The sequence below is a fragment of the Phoxinus phoxinus genome (genome assembly GCF_949152265.1).
Source record: "Phoxinus phoxinus genome assembly, chromosome: 3".
In the NCBI taxonomy this organism is placed as follows: domain Eukaryota; kingdom Metazoa; phylum Chordata; class Actinopteri; order Cypriniformes; family Leuciscidae; genus Phoxinus; species Phoxinus phoxinus.
The window spans coordinates 16,201,858-16,227,510 of NC_136878.1; the positions used below are offsets into that span (position 1 = coordinate 16,201,858).

A 25,653-nucleotide genomic window follows, 5' to 3' on the forward strand; every position below is an offset into this window, starting at 1 on the left:
ATTTTAAATGAGGATAGTCTTCAATGGGATAAGTGAGTAAATTAAATGGCATGCATATTTCCAATTCAACAGAACATATGCAGGCTACTTTGGAATTCACTTTAATTAGTACTGACGCAATTTGTTGAGTAACTTAATTAAGAATTCTTATTTTTCACACATGGTTTGGAACTACGGCGGGAGACAAAGACCTCCCATTATGCATCATCACATTCCTGCATTTAGCCCTCTATTCTCCTTTAAATCAGGAAAAGTTGATGTGTTTAGGTACTGCGGTTAGTATAAGATTAGACCTTTCGTGTACCTGCATGCGCATTTTACTGATAATGATCTCCATTGTGGCTGAGGAAACCACTTTGCATAAGGTCCAATGGGCAGTCAATACAACAACCACAGCTTTTCTTTGTTAGCTTAAATGTTATGTTAAGAGGCCTACTGTTGGGTCACTTTTCCACTCACAGCCTTTCAATTAGCATTCATGCAGGCATCTCTCAGTGTGATATTAGCTTGATCCAGTCCTTTTCCCTCTGACTATACCAGAGGGTATACAAACAGAAAAAGGCATTCATTTATTCAGCTTAAGAGACTCCGTAAAACTCCCAGGCCGGCCGGCCAGCCGGCCAAGAAATTCTCTGGAAAGGTGCTGGCTGAAAAATGCTTCAGTCGAGAGCTGTTGAGGGATTCACGTTGTTCCTTCCGATAAGCTAGCCTAGCACTCCCTTTTACTGACAGTATTGCTTTTTTTATCCCCATATCTTTAAGATATGTTCACCCACATGTAGACCATTTCATGTTGTTTAGTTTAGCAGAGATGAAATACAATTTCAGCTGACGTATGTTTAACCAAATTCATAGAAACATATAGTCTTTCATGATAGAAGACCTAATGCATAAGTGTGTTTGTGGAAATGTGAGTTATATTAATTAAGGTGTCTAAAAGCCTAGGCTATATTGTGATTCACTGGGAAACCAAACCACGTCAAAAATATTCGAATACATGGAGCATGGTACACATAATCATATTTCTAATTTTAGAAAACTATTATAAACAGCTATTTATTATCTTTATCTACAGTTAAGTTTTCCTTAGTTACTTGTAGCCATACTGAAATAAATAAATAGAAAATTAAATAGAAAAATAGATCAATTAGATCAAAACAAATCTAAACAAATCTAAACAAAATCAAAAGTGTCACTATTTAAACAAATTTCACTTGATTGCAGAAATGTTATAATGATATTCGTGATGATGTCATTTTTTTATTTTTTTATTATATCCAAATAAATGTCTAATTGTAAATGACTAAACCTAGTGGAAGTTAAACATGTAAAGCCTAAAACAATTGCCTAAAAAAAATCTATTTTCTTTTAACCTTTAGACAAAATCATGTAAAAAATAATAATAATAAAAGTTTCTAGAATGATATAGTGAGAGTAGCTCACACTCGAGGAGGGGAAGAGGTGTGCATCTTGAGAGGAAACAATGGCATTGACATTTTTAGATGGCAGTGCAAGTTGCTTTCAGTTAAAACAGATCAAACATGCATTTTAGTCTGGGACTAGCTTAAGCCTTGTGTGTTAAACCAGGGGATAGGCTATTTTAAGATGATATTCCATCTTGAAATATTACTTACTATATCATTCTTATATTTACTTTATAAAATCATTAAAGATTTCACAGCTAAAAAAAAGGTGGACATTTCTAGAATTGTACCTTTTACTTCAATTTTTTTTTAAATTTTTTTTTCAAAGTAGCCTGATTATTTAATCATATAAACTGGAAAAAGAGAGATAACCTTGTGTTTTAACAGACACACCATTTCAGTGGCATCCACATCAGCATCTTTTTAAGCTTCCTAATTTTCAACACAAAGGACTAAATTGAGGAAACATTTCGCGTGTATTCTACATGGTAACATGTTTTGTTTTTATATTCGAGTAAGTTAAAACTCTGCACTCTGTAATGGCCGTGTTGCTTTAAATTGTCCTGACAACGGGAGTTGGTGGTAATGAGCTCTGAGCTATCTTCAGACTTCATTATCTCACCAATGTGATTAGCAAAACAACTGCGCAGAGGAGAGCTAACATGCGTTGGGCGATTTCACACCTCACATTTTAACTTAATTTGGTTCATTGAAATACAAATGAGACCATGAACATAGCGCAAATAATGTCTTATGGTATTAAATGCACATTTAAACGTTCACGATGCGTGGAGAAATCGCTTATCTGCTTAACAAGAATATATTACAGCTAAAGTAGGTAACGTTAACTCACGTTTTAAAGAGACTTCATTGCCTGGTATGCATGAATGTTTTACTAGTCTGCAGGTAACTCTTTTTAGAATATGTTAAATATAGTTATCACAAGCCTTAAGCGAGTAAATCCTCATGCATTTCAATGCCTCGAATAATGTTATCAAAATGAAGTTATTAAGGATCTGTTTCCACAGAGGGGAGAGTGAGAGAAACGCGCGCGGGCGGGGATATTGGCTCATTCATTGGGTCATTGAATACTTTGATTGACACACGAGAAGCAAAAGGTGCGGAAAGTTTCCTATTGGTCGCCGAGGCTGTCTCAGTCTCCCCTGTTCTCGAGCGCTGCGCATTTCAAGCAACTCAGCCGTGTGAGTCAGCAACAGCTACGGGGCTTCAGTTCAGAGGTGGAGTTTCAACAACTTCAATACTTTGACTTCGGAGTCTTGTAAAATTTAGAGGTATTTGGCTCTCCCTCCCCATTTTCTAGACAAAGAGGACTTCATTTCACTCAAGGCTCACCACTTTTGGGGGCTGCATTGACTGGGGGATCCTGACCAGGAGTCACAATGAAGTCCCTTGCATCTTTGTTCCTTTGGCGGATCATCATCTTGATTATGTCACTGGTCTCATTGGGCCAGACATCTGAGTATGTGTACGATACCTGGAAGCCAGACAACGGCGGCCGCATCTACGACAAGCCTCCCCAGTGTGTGGACATCCCAGATGACCTGAGGCTTTGTCATGGTGTGGGCTACAACCGGATGCTGCTGCCCAACTTGCTGGAGCACGAGACTATGGCTGAGATCAAGCAGCAAGCGGGGAGCTGGGTGCCCCTGGTGCACAAGAACTGCCACCCGGGCACTCAGGTATTCCTCTGCTCCCTTTTTTCCCCTGTGTGCCTGGAGAGGCCCATCTACCCATGCCGCTGGTTCTGCGAAAATGTTCGTGATGGGTGCACCCCCATCATGGAAGCATTTGGGTTTCCCTGGCCTGAGATGCTCACCTGCAAGAACTTTCCTGACGATGATGTGTGCATCAGTGCGCCCAATGCCACAGAGGCCTCCAATCCCAGTGGTAAGTCCAAATGACTAATTATGAAAACATTCATTTTTATCAGGTGTAATTTCATTAAATCGTGAAGATAAATGTGTAGCTAACCGAACACATTTCTCGTAAATTTATTTGCATGCATTTTGACATACAAAAAAATTTGGGGGAAAATGAAAAAAATATTATTATTATTTTTTACATAGGCCTGTGTATATTTCAGCGATGGCACTTTTTTAAAATCATGTACTGTAAGGGTATACTGACTGTTTCAATGTATACTATATACATTTAGTATTATTTTACCCAGTTTACAACCTTTCACCTTTTGCTGTGTGTGAGAAGTAACACCTGAACTTCTTAAAAGCAGTTGCAATGTTATTTCAGGGACTAGCGTCCATTTGGGGGTTTCCATCTAGAGTTATCACACCTTTTGTTGCCTCTTGGGCTCTCAATACCTCATGTTTGTGTCCGATTGGACAAATGATTCAGTTTTGGGAACATTTCTAGGTAACATGGTCATTAAAAAAAATGTGTAGAAGACACAGGGGACGTGGCCTCTTTTTGTAAAGCTTGATAAATGAATTTTTAAGTTTTTGCTTGTTTAACAGCTGGTAGCAATTGATTTCAGGGTGTTAGTTGAGTTCCAGGACAACACTGGGATGTGTTCCAAAAACGGACCATTACATATCTATTTATTTGGTGTTATTTCGCAACTGGAATAGATAATTGTCTTTGCAAAAAAGACACTGAAGGTAAACATGACTTAAAATGAATTACTGTATATGAGTAACCATTTTATTTCTGTAAAACCCTCTTCCAGGCTTCCCTGCTGTGCTTGTTAACACATTTTTTTTCATAAGGTAATGCAGGAGGATAGTACTCTTAGTTCAGACACACAGAGAGATTTGAACAGCTGCTTTTATTTACTGGTGGCACTTAAGCAGAAAATTTTAATTTTCAGTGGTTAGAAAATAAAGAAATAAATTTCCACACTCTTAGAGACTCTTGTTAAAAACCTCCCCTGTAATTTACAGCAAATGTAGGTTAGAGTATCGCAGAATATCTTCTTGTCGTCATGTGGAGTATTTTACCAGGTAAGTCAGGGCATCTGGCACTAGTCAAACTTTCCCTATGGAAACACTTGAGCCCTATAGTTGTATGTCTCAGACAAGGGAAAGTACAAACTAGCTTATGTAGATGGCTCATAAATTACAAGGGAATTTCCATTTCCAAAGTTACAACATGGTGTATGAACAGACTGTGTGCCAGAACGATGTACCACACTGAGCGAAGATACTTCTGTGACTTCAGCCATCTGCCCTAGCCTGCTGTTAGTGACGCACAGTACGGAGTGAGAGAACACTAGCATGGTGGCTTGGAAGCTGGAATACCAGAGAAGTTCAATTAATAAACACCCCATAGAGATCCTGTCAGCTGTTATCACATGCTGTCAGCATCACAGTCAAATGAACCCAAAGCCACTGATACATTAGACCCTCCCTCGCATATCGACCCACTGTTAAGCTTCAAGCAGTGCCGGGTTAAAGACAAGAAAGGACTTCCTATTCTCTACAAAGGGGTTAAGCCTAACCATTTGTCCACTATTTTCTTGTGATTCCATGGTAATAATGCCTGTGGAGAAAGTAACGCTCAAAAAGAGCCACTGAAATTTGAACTGTTTTATCTTCTGCAGGACAGTTTAAGTTTAGAGCTGATGTGATCATCAAAAAATGCAGCGTTGCTTTAAAATACTAGTTTTGGCACAATTTTGATCCACTGGCAGCTTGTAATTGGGTGATAATTTACATTACGCAGAAAAGTTGTGACATAAAAACGTTTACCTCTGGAATTCCTTGTGAACAGCTGTCTTTACAAGCTCTTTTCACCTGAGTGCAATTTCCACAATAATCTGTTAAATAGATTCAAATGAAAAAACAACTAGTTAACCGAAATTAAATCTAAGTCTAGCATAATTAAAGACAGACGGGAGTTTTATCCTGTTGAAAAATACATTCTAATGATAATTTGCTTGAATTTGAATAGATTTTAAATCAAAAATCTAAGAAAGGGACTAAGAGTTTTCATTCAAGGGTTAATTTCCCTGTTTCCATGACTATAGGGAGGCATTCATGGAACAATAGTTGTTCTAATTACAGTCAGCCCCAGTTATTGGGGTGTTGTCCCATGCCTCCTTTTTCTAACCTGCGTAACTTGTAACAATAGTTATATACAAATGTAAATAACACAATTATGTTTACTTCAAATTCCCACGTGACAGGCAAAGAAAGCATTAACATTTTTTTTTATGTTTAAAAAGTTTTTACTTTAATCTTTATTGCTGTCAGAAGAGCAGAGCAAAGCAAAACACAAGTATACTAACAATTCAAAGCACAGGATGTATTTCAGGCCCTTAGAAGAAAGCCAGGAAGAAAATCCCATAGCTCGCCTGACGGGTAGATAATTAGAGAAAGTTAAAGAAGTTTGAATTCTCTTCTTTTTGCTCTGTGATTGGTTCCCCACTGTTTAAAGTCAATTGCAAACTTGCCAGAGAGGCACACACATTTTTCCTTGGGACAACCAAAGAAGACAAAACCTAAATAAAAAATAAAATATTTGGTCACAATCACTCAGGGTTTTGATACCAATGGCAAATGTATCTGATATTTCACTGACAGCATGTCCTCTGTTTTAGGATACTCTCCAGTTTGTCCTCCTTGTGACAATGAAATGAAAACGGATGTGATTCTGGAGCACATGTGCGCCAGTGAATTTGGTAAGAACACTAATACATTAAACACACACACACACATTCATGCTATTTTGCACTCACACACTGAACTTGCCAAGACTGCAGCCCATCTTCCCCTCTCATCGTCTGTATTCTGGAAATGAAGCAGGCATGAAAGACAGCCAAGACTGATAGGCTATATATTAGTTTGAAAGAACAGCCAAAACCACACAGTCCTGAACCAGAACTACTCACCTATTCCTTCAGCTTCCCCAGCAGGCTCATAAAGATGTTTTTGCTCATCTTAAATTGAGTTTATAATGTCTTAAGTTTGAATAATGAGGGAAAACTTTATTCTTTCAGGAGTGGAAACCATAGCAATGCATTTTTTTTATAATGACTTGCTTATTGTTATATTGAATATTTCAGTTAAGTTTAGTTTAAAGATGAGGTCCACCTTTCACCAGTGTTAAGTCATCATGTTGAGTCATAACTTTCTTTAGCCATAAATGTTGAGTGCCAGAATGATATTTTATTTCATGGCCATTAACACTGCTTTTGGGACAGATTCAAGCACTTTTAGAATCACTGGATCAAGATTTTGTTATTTTGCACATATTTGGTTGTCTTGACTGCCAAAACCACTTTTAATAGAACAATGCAATGGTTTTAAACACTTAAAACAGCAGCAGCAGAATGTTTTAACCCTTGTAAATCTATGTCATGGTTTGGATTACCCTTTGAGAGGCCACAACTGTTTAGCTAATGAATTGAGGTAATTCGCAGCGGCCCTAAAGTCTTTATTTGGCTGTTACTAACAGCTCTAAATTGGGATGTTTGCTCTTCTGTCTGGATGTGACAACAGCCCAGGGGTTGACCTCTGGGCAGAATCTGACAAAGTCTGAGTTTACTCTTTGGTCATTGGGGTAATAGGGTCAGTAGAGTTAAAAAAAGAAAAGAAAAAAGAAATGAATCATTTTATTCAGCAATGATGCATTACATTGATCAAAAGACATTTATTTATATTACAAAATATTTCTATTTCAAACTTATTCTGTTTTTTATTCTATTTTATGTTCATCAAAAAATTCTGAAAGAAATGTATCACTGTATTTATAATTTCACATTGATAGATAGTGATAATAAATGTTTCTTGAGGAGAAAACATGATAGATAGTGATAATAAATGTTTCTTGAGGAGAAAATCAGCATATTAGAATGATTTCTGAAGGATCATGTGACACTGAAGACTGGATGTCTTCAGTGTCGAAAATTCTGTGTTGTAATCGTATAAATAAATTACTTTTTTAACATTATAAAAATAGAAAGCAGTTATTTTAAATTGTAATAATATTTTAAAATATTACTGTATTTCTGATCAAATAAATTCAGCCTGGGTGAGCATAAGAGACTTATTGAAAAAAAGAAAAACGATTTGAATTGTATAGTTGGGCATTGATACATTGGTGGTCTGTATTATCTACTGTTATGAAAAGGGGGTTTAATTATTCGATTTTCAGTGTGACTGAGCATTTAGATTTGAGGATGGTTAACAACAATGACTGTTAAATGATCCTATAACTGCAGCCATTAAGGCCAATCACAGCAGGAGTTAACCTCAACAAAAGGAGAGCAGTGTGAGAGTGACTTCCTGCTTTCCTCTGGAGAGGAAAACAAAAGCTGGTTTTGGTTAGCCTCTGACAAAACCATAAAGTTTCATTTAGTGTTTGAAATGGGTAAGCTATCTCTGGAAAGCTGCCGTCTTTCTCTGGTCAGCTTTATGTATACCAACACCACTGACACTCTCTCTGTGACCTCGGTGCTACATTTCTAATCCAGGAAATTGAAAAAGACAGACAGTGAAGGAAGACAGGGTTCACGCTGTGAAGTATTAAATTAAAGTAAATGCAAGGAATAGTTTCTCCATCCAGCCTAAATACATATTGTTGTCTTATTAGACATTTCGAACGGCCCTGGATACTCCTATCAAGCATTAAGTTCCATCCAGATTTTGAATATATTTGAAGACTATGGAAACAGAAGACAAAGTATGGATATAGTTTTATTGCCATCCCAGCTTTGCTCTTCTATCTTTCCTGCCCGACAAAACAGTACAGCATTAGCGCACTTTAGTTGGCTGTCTATCCTGTGGTCAGTGATGCATGCAGCTTTCCTGTAGTAAAACTGTATGGTGTAGCACTGTTTTAACCGGAGCTCGCCCCGAGCCACAGGTGCCATGTTTGTGAATTGTTTCAGCCCAAACTCTCCCTACTGAGTTTATGGCATCGTTACATCTGGTTGCGGACATGTCTCCAAAATGACAGAGGAAGCGAGGTCAAAGATCAGGGACAAAGGTTAAAAGTTTTTTTCTTTAAGTAATATTTATCTCAGAAGAAATGTGAATGCTTTCATTGTTTTTTATCAAAATGATTAATTTCATTTTGGAAAGAACACTGATTGTGACCGCACGATTTCTGAGATATGCTCTCTTTGTTTATATCTTATTTATCAAATATTTACCAGAGCTTTCAAGCATGAAGTACTTATTTGGACCATCTGAGACTGAAACATTATCTGCTTGGGTTTTGTGTTTAGAATATGATCTACCGCATGTGCTCGGAAATGTTAACGTTATTATGCCTGCTTGATGTTTTTGTGGTGTGCGATATAGATGCAGCATCTGCATGTGGAGTCTTTGAGCACAATATTTGCTTATTACCCTCACATGGTTCAGTAAACTAGTTCTGCTGATGTAGATCTGTGAAGTCTAGTGGTGTGCTGTTCAACTAGTATTGTCTTATCAGTTTGAGGGAGATTAGAAAGGCACCTCACATGGCTTGATTTATGTGGCACTTTTTTGTGCCCTTTTCGAGACACTGGATTACAGTGAACAAGAGAGTCTAACCCTATTATAGCTTTCCCATTGTTATTGTTCATAAAAGTGTGGCGTTACATATATTAGCTGTAAAGCCACATCTGAAGGTATTCGACTGTACCCATGTCCTTGCATTTGAAAGGATTACATTTACAAACACAATGTGGAAAATAAGTTCACCATGGGGTTAAAGTGGGATTTAAGCTAAGATAAAGTGGTTGTGGGAGGTAGGCAACACTCTTTCTAGCCTGACTTGATACTGCTTTAACCTTCAGACCATTTTTTTTTCATTTCATCAAACACTAAGCCCTTTTATAGACTTCAGATCAAGCTGTAATCCCTTCCATGTGCACTTATAATACTGGGAAGACTCTGGCTTATTTCTGCAAGAGTCATTAGAAGTGAGAAGGTGTGAGATTTGAGGTTATGGGTTGCAGAATAGAACACATTTCATCATGTAGCTTTTTGAATTACAGTATGTCTTAAAGTGTTAAGAGCTACTCTTCTGACTTAAAATGGGTCTCGATGGGGATTTTAACTTTCCTTGGCAATGATCACGCATTTTATTTTCGCGCTTCAGGCTGCAGAGAATATATATAAGTCAAGGTTCAACAGGATATGGGGAGGATTTAGTTTCATTGTGGTCTGCTCATTGACAGCCAGTGGAGACTGATCAGGTTGTTAAAGCACAATTAGCAGTAAATCTCAATTGATGTCTGCTCTTTTCCACGGGTTTTAGAATCTGCCTGCTAATTGGACCAAATTCTTCTGAAGGTGGCCCGAAGTTCACTTGTGAGTCACTGATGTTAGACCGCTAAAGATGATAAGATGTTACGCTCTGCATGGTTCTCCATCGTTAACCCAGGACGAAAAAAAAAATCACCTGCAAGGCGGTGTGAAAGAGAAACAGCCATTGAAGTTTTGACTCTCTGGCAGGACCACCGTGGAGTTGACTTGTGCATAGGAAGGTTAAGGAAATGAAAAGATTAACAGGTTAAAGAGAGTTTACTAACAGATCAGACAGATTAAGACAAATCTAAGAATGTGGCATAAGATTAAACCAGGAGTTTAATGGTCAACATAGTGGTCATGACTGAGTTTGCCCTAGTAAAATTCATAAGAGTCTGACAATTAAACTCGCCAGCAAGGTACATCATTTTTAAATGAAATCTTTGCATTGGTTTTTACCAATGGTTGTCAGTTACTTTTAGGATTACACAGTATATTGGTATACACATCTGTTATCTACCACAGTAAAAAATGTTTAAAATAAAACATTTTATTGGCCAATATTAGTTTTTTAAAAATCTGTATCACAGTTAATATTGGATATTTACTAGCTCATTTAAATGGCTAATTCCTCCCAATTTATATTTCATGTTCTTTATTAATCACTTAATCTTTAAAAACGAATAATTTAGCAGTTAGATGTATTAGCAAATATTAAAGTTAAATGAATATCCATTTATACTGTACATTATAACGATGCTAAATTCACTTCTAGCATTTAAAACGATTGATTTTAGTTTTTTAGTTTATGTTTTCTATATATTATATAAATTGTAGGCAAAATGGTATAGAATTTTTATATCAGCCATTTATTGTTTTTATGAGCCATAACAGGAAAATAGTTATCAAGGTATCAAGCAGAATTTTAGTTACTGGTGTATGGATCATTTTGATATTTGATAAATGTTGATGGTTTTCTCCAGTGGAGTAACAGTTGAATGGGACCCATTTCACCCACAGCCAATATATCCATCTTGAAAATGTTTGACCTTTGACTAATTGCCTTAAGCTTATAAGAGAGGTATTCAAAGGAACAAAACCTGGTATCCTGTTACATCTGGAGGGGCAGAGGGCAGTGAAGCTGCAATTTGGGACATTCTTGCCCCCCTGGGAAAAGAATACAGCAATGAGAGCGGTTTTGGTTTGCATGGATATCGATGCTTTCTCTTGAACTTGACAGAGTTCATGACAGAGAGACCAGTATCATTATGACTTTGCCCTGAGACCATTGGCAGAGAAGACAGGCCTGATCTTGATTACACCTTCTATTCATGTTTTCTTCCATTCCTTCATCTCTCTTTTGCCCCCTGCATTACTTGGCAGCATAATCTCTCTTTTATGACCTTGGACGTTTGGGAACTGCCAGCGATACCCCTTGCAACCCACACCCTTCTTTGCCTCTTTGAACCCAGCACATGGCCTGAGGAAATTAGATGACTTTGTGTAGATGTGAGAGCGCTGCACAGTCCAGGACACAACATAAGTTTGAATGAAGCTTTGGAATATCATAGACCACAACAGATGCAGTAGGTGGGAGCAGTGTTTTAAAGAAAAAAACACTGTGGGGGCTTTTCCTGGCAGCTCTCAAAGTCTCCATGTCATTATAATGAACACAATGGCTTATTTGAAGAAATACAGAATGCTAATATTTACTGGCAAGATTATGTAATCTTCGGTCTCCTCTCCACCCACCGAAGAAGATAACTTCAGAAAGCTGATCGCAGTTCTCTCTTTTCTCTTTATCCACAGCCATAAAGACTAAGATCAAGGAGGTCAAACGGGAGAACATGGATCGCAAGGTGATCCTGCAGAAGAGGAAAAAAACGTTAAAGCTGGGCCCGTTAAAGAAGAAAGACCTGAAGAAACTCACTCTGTACCTGAAGAACGGAGCCGACTGCCCCTGCACGCAGCTAGAAAATATGGGAAACACATATCTTATCATGGGACGCAAGGTGGACAAACAGTACCTTCTCACCGGTATTCACAAGTGGGACAAATCAAGCAAAGAGTTCAAAAAGACCATGAAAAAACTCAAAAGCCACAAGTGCCCTGCTTATGAGAATGTCTTTAAATAAACACTCTCAGAGCTCCCACTTACTTTATGAACTTGCACATCCAGGCAACCCAAAATATTGTTTTATTTTTCATTGTTTATATACTATATATATATATTTCTCATGTATTTTGTAGATCAAACACTTGTGCTGTTTAAGACTGAAAAGATAATGAATGAAACAGTAGACAAACTCTCCACCACAACCAACTGATCACTTTTGTATATATTCAAATATGTAACTGTGATAATATCTTGTGAAATTATCAGAATTCACCTGCAATTGATTGTTGACCTTTCTTTTCTAACACACACACACACGCACACGCACACGCACACGCACGCACACGCACACGCACACGCACACACACACACACACACACACACACACACACACACACACACACACACACACACACACACACACACACACACACACCATATAAGCCATTTCTTTAAGCATATTGAGTCTATTCCAAGTTGCTAGAATTACCGTAAATTTAAAAGACAATATTATTTTGCATTGTTCATTGGTTACATACTTTTCTGTGACCTGTACTGATCATCAAGCAATCAGTCATCAAACTTGATTAGCAATTCTCTGTTGACACCAGTGAAGAATAAGAGGTCTGCTTTCCGTAAGTATTGACAAGATATATATGCATAACTTTATTGCACTGCTCAATCCATGTATGTGATGAATTACATTGCCCAGTCCCATATGATTGGGATGATAATGGATTCTTTTTGATGGTAGAATACTGTATACATAGGCCTATACTTTATCTGCTGTAGAACAAACTATGCTTTCTGACTAGTAAAATGATTATAAAAGAACAGTACTCAACAGCATATAGCATTATATCAACAATACTGCTAAAAATGTTCATTGGTACAGAACATTTTTTCCATGTAATCCCACAACTCGCTGTTATTAGTGTATAGCGCTGTTTGCAAAGGTGGTTTTATTAATTGCAAAACTCTTGACATTTTAGCCAAAAGCTTTGTCTAAAGTAATCATTTAAGAATGCATAGTGTGCATTATGTAAAGCATCTCTTAATTCTTTCCTTAAAATGATCTTACTGTGGTGTAGAACTCTTAGTTTCAATGTTCCTCAATTCCCATTTTTTGGAAATCATTTTGTATATAAAATTCTAGCACAGATATAAAATAAACACTATAAAAATGTTGTCTTCTGCACACCATGTTATTTCCAGTCTTTGTCAAACTATAGTTTTAGGCAGAAAATGTTTCTTAAACATTTATGTTGTCATACAGTCATTGTTCCATTTACAGCGATTTTCTGTGGTAATATGTACCGAGCATCCTGACCAGTATGGTCACACCATTAAAAAACACTTAAATTATTTATACTAGAATTCAGTTTGCACATTGGGAACATTAAAATTATTTTCTTTTTGACTTTGCTTGATATAAGAATATGAATTTGGTGCACTATGATTTATGAGGTATTTTTTATAATGAGAGTTATGCCATGACAGGTAGCAGCTGAAAAGTTCAGGCCAGACACACACACTGGTACATAATTACAGAGAAAAGAGTATGTGCTGGCCAAGATAAATTATTCACAAAGTGATTTTACTTCAATATACTTTATAACAGTATTCATTCTTACTGTCTGAAGTCGCATGTTTTTTAAGCATGCTAATCCTGTCTGGAATGTTGCAACAGTCTTATATCAACAATGAGCACAAGTTCAATAAACTGCAATTTCACTGCCATGTTTCAGATGATTTATGGGCCATGCTCTACGTAAAAAAATAAATAAGCCAGCTCTGGAAACGATTGCATGGATGAGTACAATAGACTGTCAGATTTAATCAAACTGTCTGCATCCTCAGAGATGACTGCCAGATACAGCTAATTGTTGTTTTTATGCCCAGTTGTTGTTTTTATGCTCAGTCTGGTGTTTTAAGAAGAATCCCAACCATAGGCATGCTTTTCGTATTTGTTTAAATTTGGTTATGGTATGCAATGCTACCTCTTACAAATCTCTTATGTTCCAGCTGTCAAACTGATTTCACAGACTTGGTCTTGGTTGATGGCATATCCATACCAACTATACACGCCAAATATATTGCACGGTCGTTGCTGACAGAGCGGTTTTAATAATGCCAATGTTGTGATAAGTTTTAAGGCTGGAAATGGTTCTTCACCTTTCAACATTTTTCTGAAAATGACATTTGAATAGTCCTTGTTTGTGGTCTAGCTTAGCGCCCTTGCCTTTCATAAAACAGCATTATGGCACAATGACTCATCTTTTCAGGTAACAATAAACCACATCAACAGATCAATTAACATGTTAAATCAATCAGTGAAACAAGATTGATTGGTGTGATGTTCAAACACAGAACTATTGTTAAAATGCCAGCAAATGCAGAGTTCCTGTTAACACCGGTAATGAATAAAAAGATAATTACTTTGGCGTGTATCTCAATAGAAAAAAAACATAAAAGAATGAAAAATGCAGGAATAATACCAAAGCCAATCTTTGGACATATGGTTTTAGAAAATGACCTAGTATTGCAAAATGTATTTCAGATGTGGTTTCATCCCTGTCATAGACAAAGCAGCTGTCTTCAAAAGCCGGGAAAGAGTCAGGATGCAACTTTGCCTTATTAGGAAACAATCCATGATTTAAACTCTCTCTCTCTTTCCAAAGGTCAGACAACACCTTCTGCTTTTAATTAGAGTTTGCATACTTTCAGTGGGGTTTATTGGAGTTTACGATAGTAAAACATCAGTGAGATGAGTTTGAATAATAATGAAAGCTATGAAAATATGGACAAACATCATTTTGATCAAGAGAAAAGTGACTGAACTACCTTTTTGTAGATCAGATAAGTCATTTTGGCATTCAAAAAGCTTGACACACCATACATTTGAATACACATCAGTTACATCCATTATAAGTGGTACATTCCAGGTTAATTTCTGCCATTTTTTAGAGTTCTTGCAGCAATGCTAACTTATAATACTTATACTCAGGCGCTAAGTGGGCGAGACTAATGCGCAAGTGGTAATCCCATTGGCTAGTGCTCACCTTTCACCATCAGTGTTTTGATTTCAGAAAATCATTTTGGACAAGTGCAAACTACTTGATAAACATTCATAGTGTCAGACACACAGCTGAGATCTATACCAGGAAATGCATATGTTATACATCTCACAATAAGTGTGGCAGTAAATGGCTAAACAAACTAACAAAACTTATACAGCCATATTATCTTTGAAAGCTCAGGCTGTTTTTTAGGTCAACCCATCTCTTCTTTTTAATTTCTATATTTAGCATCAAACAAACAATATCATTCCTGTTCAGAGTAACCTAACAAAACCTGAAATAAATTATTTATTCAACGTTACATTATATTATATTGAAAGACTCACGACTGACAGATCAACGTGCTACAACATTTCTCTCCGAAACGGTAGGAATTTAAATTCAATTTGTGGGGGATTTTAACTGTGACAAGATGATTGACAGGACAGTTTAAACAGTGACAGGATGCACGTTATAAGCAACAGAGCATCCGTAAAGACGCAATTATGACAAAGTAGTATGTCCCAAAGCTTGCATACTATTCTGCTATACACTCAAAAGTATTTACGTTTTCTTTACAAAAACAGTACACACTTGTAGGGCATAGTATAAGTAGGCGAATTGGAGCGCAGCAATAGGCTGCATCCGAAATCGCATACATCCCCACTACTGTATATAGTGGGCGAAAAACAGTATGTGACAAAAGAGTAGGCAAAAAGTAACCGGAACTACTTCTTCCAACGAGATTCTGAAGTGTGCAAACGTTGGACACTTTACTATCATGAGGCCACGGGGGAGGATTTGTGAATGGCGTGACGTGACTCAATGACGCTGATAGGTCACATGATATGCAACATGGTGAATGTAGTACATCCAGAATACATTTATCCAAATACAACACACATTCATACTATAGATACTCCAGGTTGACTGAACTTAGGCCCTACTCCAGACCGCAGTTGTGGCTGAATGCAAAATTTGGGTTAATCAACCGAGAGTTCAGGGTATATATGTGACGGTAAGTTAACCTTTCTTTCTGGAATACTGTACCCCACTAAGGAAAGGGTTAAAGGCGAAACGGTAGTTTTTTTTAAACTATAATGTTAATCACGGACCTCATTATCACTTTTTTCTCTCTCAGAAACAGAGAATGATTAATAATGTCTCAACACAGCTACTGGGCAGTTTAATACGAAAATTAGCTTTTTAATTCATACATGATGCTTGATTGACTAATGTTTCTTAAACCTGTCCGGTTTTCGTGCTTTCAAATTGTGTCCCATATTAATTTATTTTTTTAAAGATGTTTAAAACTGTGTTGTATTTTGAAGAGCAGCTGGTGGAATTTAAAACTAAAAACCCATTTCAGGTTGTTCCTACACCTCTTCTTGAATTGCATATATTAACAAAACCAAAATGACACTTGAAAGGAATTTTCATGAGATAGTCTGATGATGCTCGTTTAGATTCCTTACACATATTATGTTATGATTACTCTGTAAAATGCTTGCATCAAAGTATGCTAAGGTGCTTTGCATCTCTCAGTCACCTCTAGCCCGTTTTGTCTCTGACTCCTCTCTTACTTGCATAGGAATTTGCTTCATAATGTCCAGGAATAGATAACAAGCAACCTCTTGATTAAATAAATGCTGATAAAGCTGGGGAAAAAGCCTCTGTAATTTTTAAAGGCGTAATATAAACTGTAAGTGCTACTTATCTTCATGCAGTGGCCAAGACTGACACTCTGGCGCAACGTGGGAGGTCTGGTCTTTCCAGCAAGTCTGATATTTGATAAGTGGACACACTCATCTGACCTGGCTGAATTCCTGTAGTTCTAGATGTTAAGATTTTGCTCATGTCTTGGTGACCTGACTGGAGAGAGAAAAAAAAGTTTTCCCCTGAGTATATCATATAAACTTTTAGGACAACGCTTTGACATATTTGTTAAATCAAATTATGTAGACAATCTTTGGTGGCTGGAACCTAGATTAGCAATAATAGTTTTGTGGTGAAGCAAAGGCAAACAACCCATGGCAAGTGAATATAAGGACATTTTAATTGTTAAATATTAATGCAACTCACTAAAATATTTGCAACATTGCCAGTCATCACAAATATATGCAAGTGAAAAATATTTGAATCAATCACTTTTATGTTAAACTTTTATTATTGCTTGATAGGAATGAAATATCCATGATTTGTTGCTGATGTTTATACATAACTTTGAATTAAAATGCAGCTTTGTGGGCTAGCTTTCAAAAACAGATTAAACATCACATCACTCTTTACTTTTCAATGTAGGTCACCTACTAATAATATAAGAAACCCAAGAGCATAAAATGAAATAAGTAAACATCTCAATCTTACTATCTAACATTCAAATCCTCATGCAAAGTGCATTGATACTTAAAAATCACATACCTAATTTATAAAATCAACTTAAACCTAATAGTTTGTGGAAAAATATCTATTTAATATTGTTTTCAGTCTTTCATAATGTTCCATTATTTGTTACAGCTCTTATGAAAGCCTCTAGTCTCTCGTTGCTGGAAAAAAGGACGCAATTTGGCAAACCCAGGGTTTTATTTAACAGGTTCCCGTGTGCTGGCGTAGAGTTTGCAATTGAACGAGAGAAAAAAAGAAAAGAAAAAATAAATGTATTCAGTGCAGGAGTTTCAGTTGAAAGTTCAGTGTTCTGTGCTGCTATTGTTGGATTCCTTTGGGTATAGCAAGACCCTAAAGGGAACATGAATGTAAAAGTAATTTACAGCCTTAAACGCTCGCCTTTAAGCCTTCCAAAAACCAGACGAACCAAATGAAGGTTAAGGGTTGAACTTTCTTGAAATTAGCCATAAACATTACATTGAGTAATGAAGTGTTAAGTGACCAGGGAAATTAAAATAGTAGCATTACTGCAGAGAAATAAATGTAGAGGTTAGCTGAGTGTTTTATTGAAACATGTCGCTCTAAAGCTTTCAGCCTCAGGGAAATGTCCAGTAATGGTACATTACATATATGCCATTTAATTCATGGTTCACGAGAACAAAACGTGATAATACAAAAGCGACTTTATAGTGGTTTAAATATAACAGACATGCTTGCAGTTCTCCCTAATTTTCTTCTGGCTTCAAGGTGTCTCCTAACGAGACTAAGATGAACAGAAATATGCAAAGCTTTCCAGACCCCTCACACTCTGAGAAGACGGGGGACTGAAAGATTGTAGGGGTGGGGGTGTGGGAGGACAGGGTTTGCCAGCTAAGCAGCTCAGGCAGCTATTGTTGGTGCACCTGGCCACAAGACTCATTTCTAATTTATAAAGCGCCTCCCAGATCTGCCAAGGGGAGCTTACTCCTGAGGCACCTCAGACCACTATTGTTTATTATTCTCCCCCAGCTCCCACTTACAACTGACTGCAGAACGTTGACCAGAAACACACTTGTGGCTCGATTTTTCATTTTAGTGTGGAGCTTGGGAGGTGAGTCATGGTTAGAATGCGTTTTATACCAGGCATACACAGCACCCACATTTATTCATATTGTAAACACACTTAACCCACTCGGACTCATGCACACACAGAGCCATAAATGTCCATGCACAAACTGCTCATTCCATCATTCAATCATCATTAGTTTGTGTGTGTAGTGCCGGTAAAGTATACAGCACATTCTCAAGAATCACTATAGTAATGTTCAGATTTTTTTTTTTTTTTTTGGTGAAAAATGATAGACAGATCCTTTAAGAAAAACTACTTTTCCTTTTCTTTTTCCTTTTTTTTTTTTTTTTTTGTTGGTCAGAGGATTTTGTATCTTTGTAACTGAAAAAAAAAAAAATCATAACTGAATGGTGCCCAGTTTCACTTCTGCCATTTAAAGGGATAGTTCACCTTCAAGTTGTTTCAAACCTGTATACATTTCTTTCTTCTGCTGAACACAAAAGAAGATATTCTGAAGAAGATTGTTATCCAAACATTTGATGGAGCCCTTTGACTCCCAAAGTATGGGACAAAATACAGTGGAAGTCAACGGGGTCCATCAACTGGTTACTGGCATTCTTCAAAATGTTTAGCAGAAGAAAGAAATGCATACAGGTTTGGAACAACTTGAAGGTGAGTAAATTACGTTAGAATTTTCATTTTTGGGTGAACTATCCCTTTAAATGTTGAAAATATATGTTTTGCTGATATGTAACTGCTATAAAATTTAATGCATTATTAAGTTTCACATGGTCTTTCTATCTTTGCAAAGGAACAGTTTAAAATGACATGATGTTACATGATGGCAGAATGTTGATTTTTGGGCAAACTTTATCTCTTTACGAGGTCTTCTCTTACTTTCGTATATATGCAAAGTTACTGTACAGTATTCTGGATCCAGAACACACTAAAACAGAATTTTTGAACACACATCTTATGTAAAGCACCACAGAAAATTGCCAAATTAAAGAATGGGCTGAGATTAGATTCAAGCTAATGAGCTCCAGCTAGAGTCATACCTGTGTTTTTCTCCTGGACAATGTGTCTTTGTGCTCGACTTGGAGATGGAGAACTATCATCTTTCCAAGTGCCTATGGCAGTAGTTCTCAAACTTTGTCAGCGCAAGGCCCCCTTTGTGTAGGGTGCATCACTCTGGGGCCCCCCAAAGACAATTCATGACACAAAACAGCCTCAGCCCCAAACTTACAATTTTAATTAAAGCAAAATCATATTAAATTATACAATGCTGGAACATCAATAATGTTGGTTGGTAGCCTTATTTCTCTGATGTTTGATTAAAGTTCTATATTTCATAAAATGGAACAAATTGTCATAAAACTGTTTTGACAGTTAGAAATGGTCTTGCGTTGAAATTTATGGTTTTGGAAAAGTGCACAAAACGACTGACGATTTTTCTTTTTACCACCGCGGTGTTCAAGGGCCAACCACCGACGGTTATGCAGAATGTTATGCAGAAATAAACAATGCCGAAATTACGTTTTAAAGGAACACTCCACTTTTTTTGAAAATAGGCTCATTTTCCATCTCCCCTAGAGTTCAACAGTTGAATTCTACCGTTTTTGAATCCATTCAGCCGATATCCGGGTCTGGCGGTAGCACTTTTAGCATAGCTTAGCATAGATCATTGAATCTGATTAGACCATTATCATCTCTCAAAAAAAAAAAACCAAATAGTTTTGATATTTTTCCTATTTAAAACTTGACTCTTTTGTAGTTACATCATGTACTAAGACCGACGAAAAATGAAAAGTTGCCAATATTACTAGGAACTATACTCTCGTTCCCGCGTAATAATCAGTAACTGTGCTGCCGTACCAGCAGGCGCAATGATATTATAAACTTAGTGCCGGTCACGTTGGAGGTTTCCTAGCTTGGGACTATTTTCAGGCGCTGCGTAATATCATTGCGCCTGCTGGTACGGCAGCACAGTTCCTTGATTATTACGCAGAAATAAGAGTACAGTTCCTAGTCATATTGACCTAGAAAAGTGCAACTTTTCATTTTCTGTCGGTCTTAGTACACAATGTATCTTAACAGAAGAGTCAAGTTTTAAATAGGAAAAATATCTAAACTCTTTGGTCATTTTTTTGAGAGAGATGCTAACGGTCTAATCAGATTCAATGATCTATGCTAAGCTATGCTAAAAGTGCTACCGCCAGACCCAGAGATCGGCTGAATAGATTAGAAAACGGTAAAACTCAACTTTTTAACTTTAGGGCATATTTCCCCCAAAAAGTGGAGTGTTCCTATAATTGTGATTTAAACTTTAAAAGTGAAATTAAAATTAAAATCACATGACATTTTTGTATGCCAGAAATTTTTGAAAGTAAGCCAAGTTTATTTCCCCACAAAGATAGGCCTAGCTAAATGTTTCATCGTATATATCCCGCTCTGCGCTTTGAGATGACTGTGGAACACGACCATGACAGAGCCCATCTCTCATAATATCTTTGTGTTTTCTTCCAATGTTACAAAGCAATGAACACTGATTGTAAAAGGTCAGAAGAGCGAATTTCATCTTCCACACGAGCAAGATATGAATAGCCTAGCTATTTGATACTGTGCTGCCAAAGAAAACTAAACTGCATTAGGCTAACGTTACCTGCGTGTGTGAAATGTGCTATACAAATAACTTGACGTGCCTTATAGCGTGTCCAACAAGCACAAAAAAGATTTGTTGGACGTGAGATAAAGATTGAAACTAACGAGATACAGTATTTTTCTCCTTTGCCATAGTAAAGGATGCGAATACAGGGATTAAAAGTTAACGAAAGAAAGTAGGCTAATCCCCTCTGAAAGGAGACGTGAGTTACGATTTGGGAAAAGAAACAAAAGATTTAATGTCCATTGGAACAGGCTAATTCATGGAATAGGTTATTGTTAAATTTGTGTAAAATCGCAAAACAGAATAAACTAACATATGGCCTAGCATATAGTTTATGGGCTCTCACGTAGGCCTACCCCTCTCTCATTTGGCACAAATCCAAATGTTTCCATGGTCGCAATGTAACATTTGGTTGCTAAACCATTTCTTTTGTAAACAAAACTTTGTAGGCTACTTCACTCGTGTCCTGATATCCACGTAAAATAGCATTCACAGGCATCACAGACACAATTTTTTTTGGCTTACCACTGCCAGTGGTAGCCTACTCGGCCACGTGGTAGGTCAGTTATCACGCTGGCTACCCTTAACAAAAGTGAATAATTTTGAACATTAATGTACTATTCACAGTAAATGCAGATAAATATCGATCATTTTATTGACATATTTTTTATTACATTTTTTTTAAAATAATAATTTCTAGAACTTCTGAGCACCCCCTGGCGCCATCTGGCGCCCCCCAGTTTGAGAACTACTGGCCTATGGCTAGTCAGATGGAGAGAGAAAAAGAGAGACTGGGGAAAGAGACCCATCTCAGAAGACCTTATTTTTTTTCTAAAATTTACAGAATGTTACCTTACTTTAAAAAAAGAGAAGAAAGAAAGTAAAAAGCAGAGGGAGAGCAACATATAATGCTAGGAAGATAAAGTTATTTTATCTGTTGGAGAATCCGTTTTCCTGAAGTTTGCCCAAACTCCCACAATCGTGTCTGTCTCAAGTCTCCCCCTGTTGGAGAAAAGTGGAAAATGACATTATAGCCTTTAACCAGATCACAGAATGTAAAAAAATCCTATTTCTGAAGCTAGACATTCGCCTTTGTTAAATGTGTTGCTATTTGATAGGAATTCTTCTGCCTGTTTATGTATGTCAAGGAGAAATACACATACATTCATGAGTTCGCTTGATCAAATAATCATAGGGCAAAAATGTAACGAAAAAATGTTTGACGTGCTGTCCATATAAAGCTGGTAAAGTTTGTTTTTAAATTGAGGGCGAGCTTTTGGATCCCAAGGTCCTCCTGAACTTAAGTCATAAACTTCATTAAAAGACACCAGCACTGGAATGCAATGTATGAATGTATGTATGTATTGCATAATAATAGATCCAATAATCTGCCATATGGCAACTCTGTACCTGTAGCCTAATTTATTTTATTTTATTTTTCATCTATCAGTTTCACTAATTAAATTCATGTTTTGGTATATTCGTACATTAAATAAATTCTGTTTTAATAATGAATTAATTAAAATATGAATTAGGCAATTCATAAGGCAAAATTACTATAATGCATTTCCTAAAAACTTCGCTTTATTTCCATATGACAACATTTATATTTTCTAAAACAGAATTTACTGAAACTAATGTATACAGATAAAATCTAACTATACAGAATATATAGTAATACTAATGTATACAGAAACATCTTTATAACTCAGTGATGCATCAAAGCAACTTTCTATACCCATGATGTAAATTGCAGATACATATTAATGTTACTGTTTTTCATCATATACTGTTGTAAACTGTATATTCAAGGGTCGGCCGGGCCTGAAACAAACCTGAAACCTAAACTTTTTCATACATTTTTACTTGGGAAAAGAAAATTGTCTTCTCTGGCACAGCAGGCAAGGTAGCCATTGTTCACTACGATTCACTTACTGTGAGCTCCAGTGTGCAAGGAGGTGAGACGTTGTTGGACATTTACACCCCAACCCGATACTCCGTCTGGGAGGAAGATGGGGACTTCTCGTATGTGATGAAGAGGGATTCCAAGACTAACAGCAGTCACTGGCTCTTCTCCATCCCTCTGGGCAAGACTGGCTCCCATCATGCACTTCTCTGCCAGAACCTCATTGGCTCTGACCGCCTTCTCTAATTGCAAGCACCACGCATTCCCAGAATGCCTCACTCAGTTTTCCAGTTCATATCCCCCCCCAATACTCTGCTGTCATAATCCACAATAACGACAAACTTCCTTCCAATTTTGCTGCTCTCAGCCGCTGACTCCCATCTGAAAAATATATGTTTTAAAAACAACTTTTTATAACTTTCTGTAGTCAATCAATATTTTACAGACCACCACAAGAGGGAGACAAAATCATTTGAAACAGCCTACTTTGGTGTTAGAGAATTTTTAAATCATTAACCATTTAGATGAGAAAATACTGGTGTAAACCGACAGTTTCCCAGGGATACATTTTAATAGAGGCACTACAATGAAAATTTGTAAATGGTACTTGATTTCTTTATGCATATTCTACCTCCATCATAAACAGCACAGCCCCTTGTGTGTAGTTTTATGGATGCTGCATTTGCTCTCGGGCACATTGATCTGTGGGTGTTTGTGGGCAGATTGTATGAATATCCCTAGCCCTCTCTGCCACAGTGTTCTCATATCTCTTATGTTCTTTTTAAGTTGACAGACAATGATGCGAGATAGGCTACTGCTATAAGAAAATAATGTATAGTTTGTCTAATTCACTGTATTGGTGCAAATACATCAATCAAAACAGGCTATTAATAAGGTTAGGGGAGGATTTGTGCCTCATTTGCTGGTTCTACAATCATTTTTACTGAAACAAATAGGTCGCCTATCTTACTCTCTGTTGCATAGCAATACTAAAAGTAGAGCATGTGAGGAAATGCCTCGATTTTTTTTTTTTAAATGCAGCATAGATCCCCTCTCAATAGGCCTATATCTTAAGGGAATATTCAGTTCAATACAAGTTCAATTGACAACGGTTACAGTTAAGCACTTACAATGAAAGTAAATAGGGCCAATTTTACGAAAGCACAAACATTAATTATTCCATTAAAGCTAGTTATTCGAGCTAACGTTGTTCTCGTCAATTATATGGTTATTTTATATGATTAGATGGAGGCAGAAATGAATGCGAGCTTGCGGGCGATTGTAAGAAAGGGGCGGGGTTTAAGTGGACTAAATTATTTGAGAAGTCTGGCCTTCGTCACCAGAGAGAAGTCTGTCGTTTTGCCGGAAATTCCGGAGTGTCAAGTTATGACATTTTGATTAAAAATCGCAAGGTCAATAAAAAAAAAAAACAACAACATTTGCATGAATGGATCATTCATCACAATGGATCATGCATTTATAAAAAAGATAGGGTGAAATTTCATTTCATGCTGGCTTTAGGGTATGCATTTAGGCTACATCCCGACGGACGCCTCCTCAGCCTTCCTGCAACATTATAGGGGAAACTGCGAAAATGAGTAAACATCAGATTATCTGCTTAAATTAAAAGCAGTTTAACTCAGTGATCCTTACAATTTACCAAAGAACCAGAGGTCATGGAATTATGTTTCCTTCGAAACCAGGGAAATACATCAGGAAAAGCCTGTTAACAATCTGTAAGTTTTCACCGCCAGAGTTCGCATTTTCCGCATTTTCAAAACAACAACAAAGACAAAGCTGACGCTATGAAGGAGAGTGGAGCGATGGGAGACCATCCAGATATGTATGGAATTCATATTATATTATATATCAGCTAATAAATATTTGTTTGATCACACTATTTTATGTCATCATAATGAATTAGCTGCAAGGAACGAGAAATGTAATGCTATTAGCCTGTTAGGCTACTGTGACTGTTTTGTCAAATTATTTGGTGGGTTAATGCTGTGCAGTTTTACACGTTCAAAAGCTTTAAATCTATGTATTTTTGTATGTAGCCTAATTGTAACTAAGTTCGTTGTCATGGGAAGAAGGAGGCGGGAACCAGCGATCATTCAACAACTTGAATAAATAAATAAACAATTACAAAAATGAAAGTATCCCTCGTGGACGACTGCTGGCCACATAAAACAGAAACAACACATCAAATAAAATCCAGGCCTGGTCTCTCTCAATATTCACAGTCGTTGCTTCTGCTCCTCCGTGAGAGATCATTCATTCATTTCATTTCATTTTATTTTATTGTCCACAATGTGGAAATTTGCCTTCGGTCTCATAAAAACAACAATCAAACCAACAACAACAAAAACAACAACAAGAACAACAAGACTAACACACAGACATCTTCAAGGCAAAATGCAGTACAGCAGTAGCAATTACGTTACAATACATCAACGTGTTGTTCAACGTCCGAATTGCATTAGAAATAAAATAATTGTTAAAAATATTACGATTTGCCCTAGGTACTTTGTAACGTCTGGCAGAGGGAAGAAGTTCAAACTCCCTATTGAGTGGATGAGAGGGATCGTTTGCTATTTTAAAAGCTTTTTTCCTGAGAACTTCCTCGTACGTGGAACTTAATTGTTTCTGACTTGTCCCGAGACACAGACACGAGATACGAGACACAGGTGTCGTTCCTCATTAATCACGCCACCAGTCTTACGTTCTCTCATGTCATGTCCCTCGACCTGCTCGCCACAATAATCTATGGTTTCTACAAGCGGGAATAGAGGATAATGCGGATGTTACGTCATTGATATGCAACAATGACAAGG

At 37.0% G+C, this 25,653-nt stretch overlaps 1 protein-coding gene across 3 annotated transcripts; it reads left to right on the plus strand.

Annotated features, from left to right (window-relative positions):
- Positions 1-2,005: 2,005 nt before the first annotated feature.
- Positions 2,006-13,493, plus strand: sfrp1a (secreted frizzled-related protein 1a). 3 transcript variants are annotated; one of them, XM_079608792.1, is made up of 4 exons: positions 2,051-2,258; positions 2,453-3,332; positions 6,001-6,081; positions 11,450-13,493. In XM_079608792.1, the coding sequence occupies exons 2-4, from the start codon at positions 2,825-2,827 to the stop codon at positions 11,773-11,775; spliced, it is 915 nt and encodes a 304-aa protein (XP_079464918.1). In that variant the 5' UTR covers positions 2,051-2,258; positions 2,453-2,824; the 3' UTR covers positions 11,776-13,493. The 3 variants fall into 3 exon arrangements, with proteins under 3 accessions (XP_079464917.1, XP_079464918.1, XP_079464919.1); XM_079608793.1 differs by having other exon boundaries at positions 2,065-2,330; XM_079608791.1 differs by having other exon boundaries at positions 2,006-3,332.
- The last annotated feature ends 12,160 nt before the right edge of the window (positions 13,494-25,653 follow it).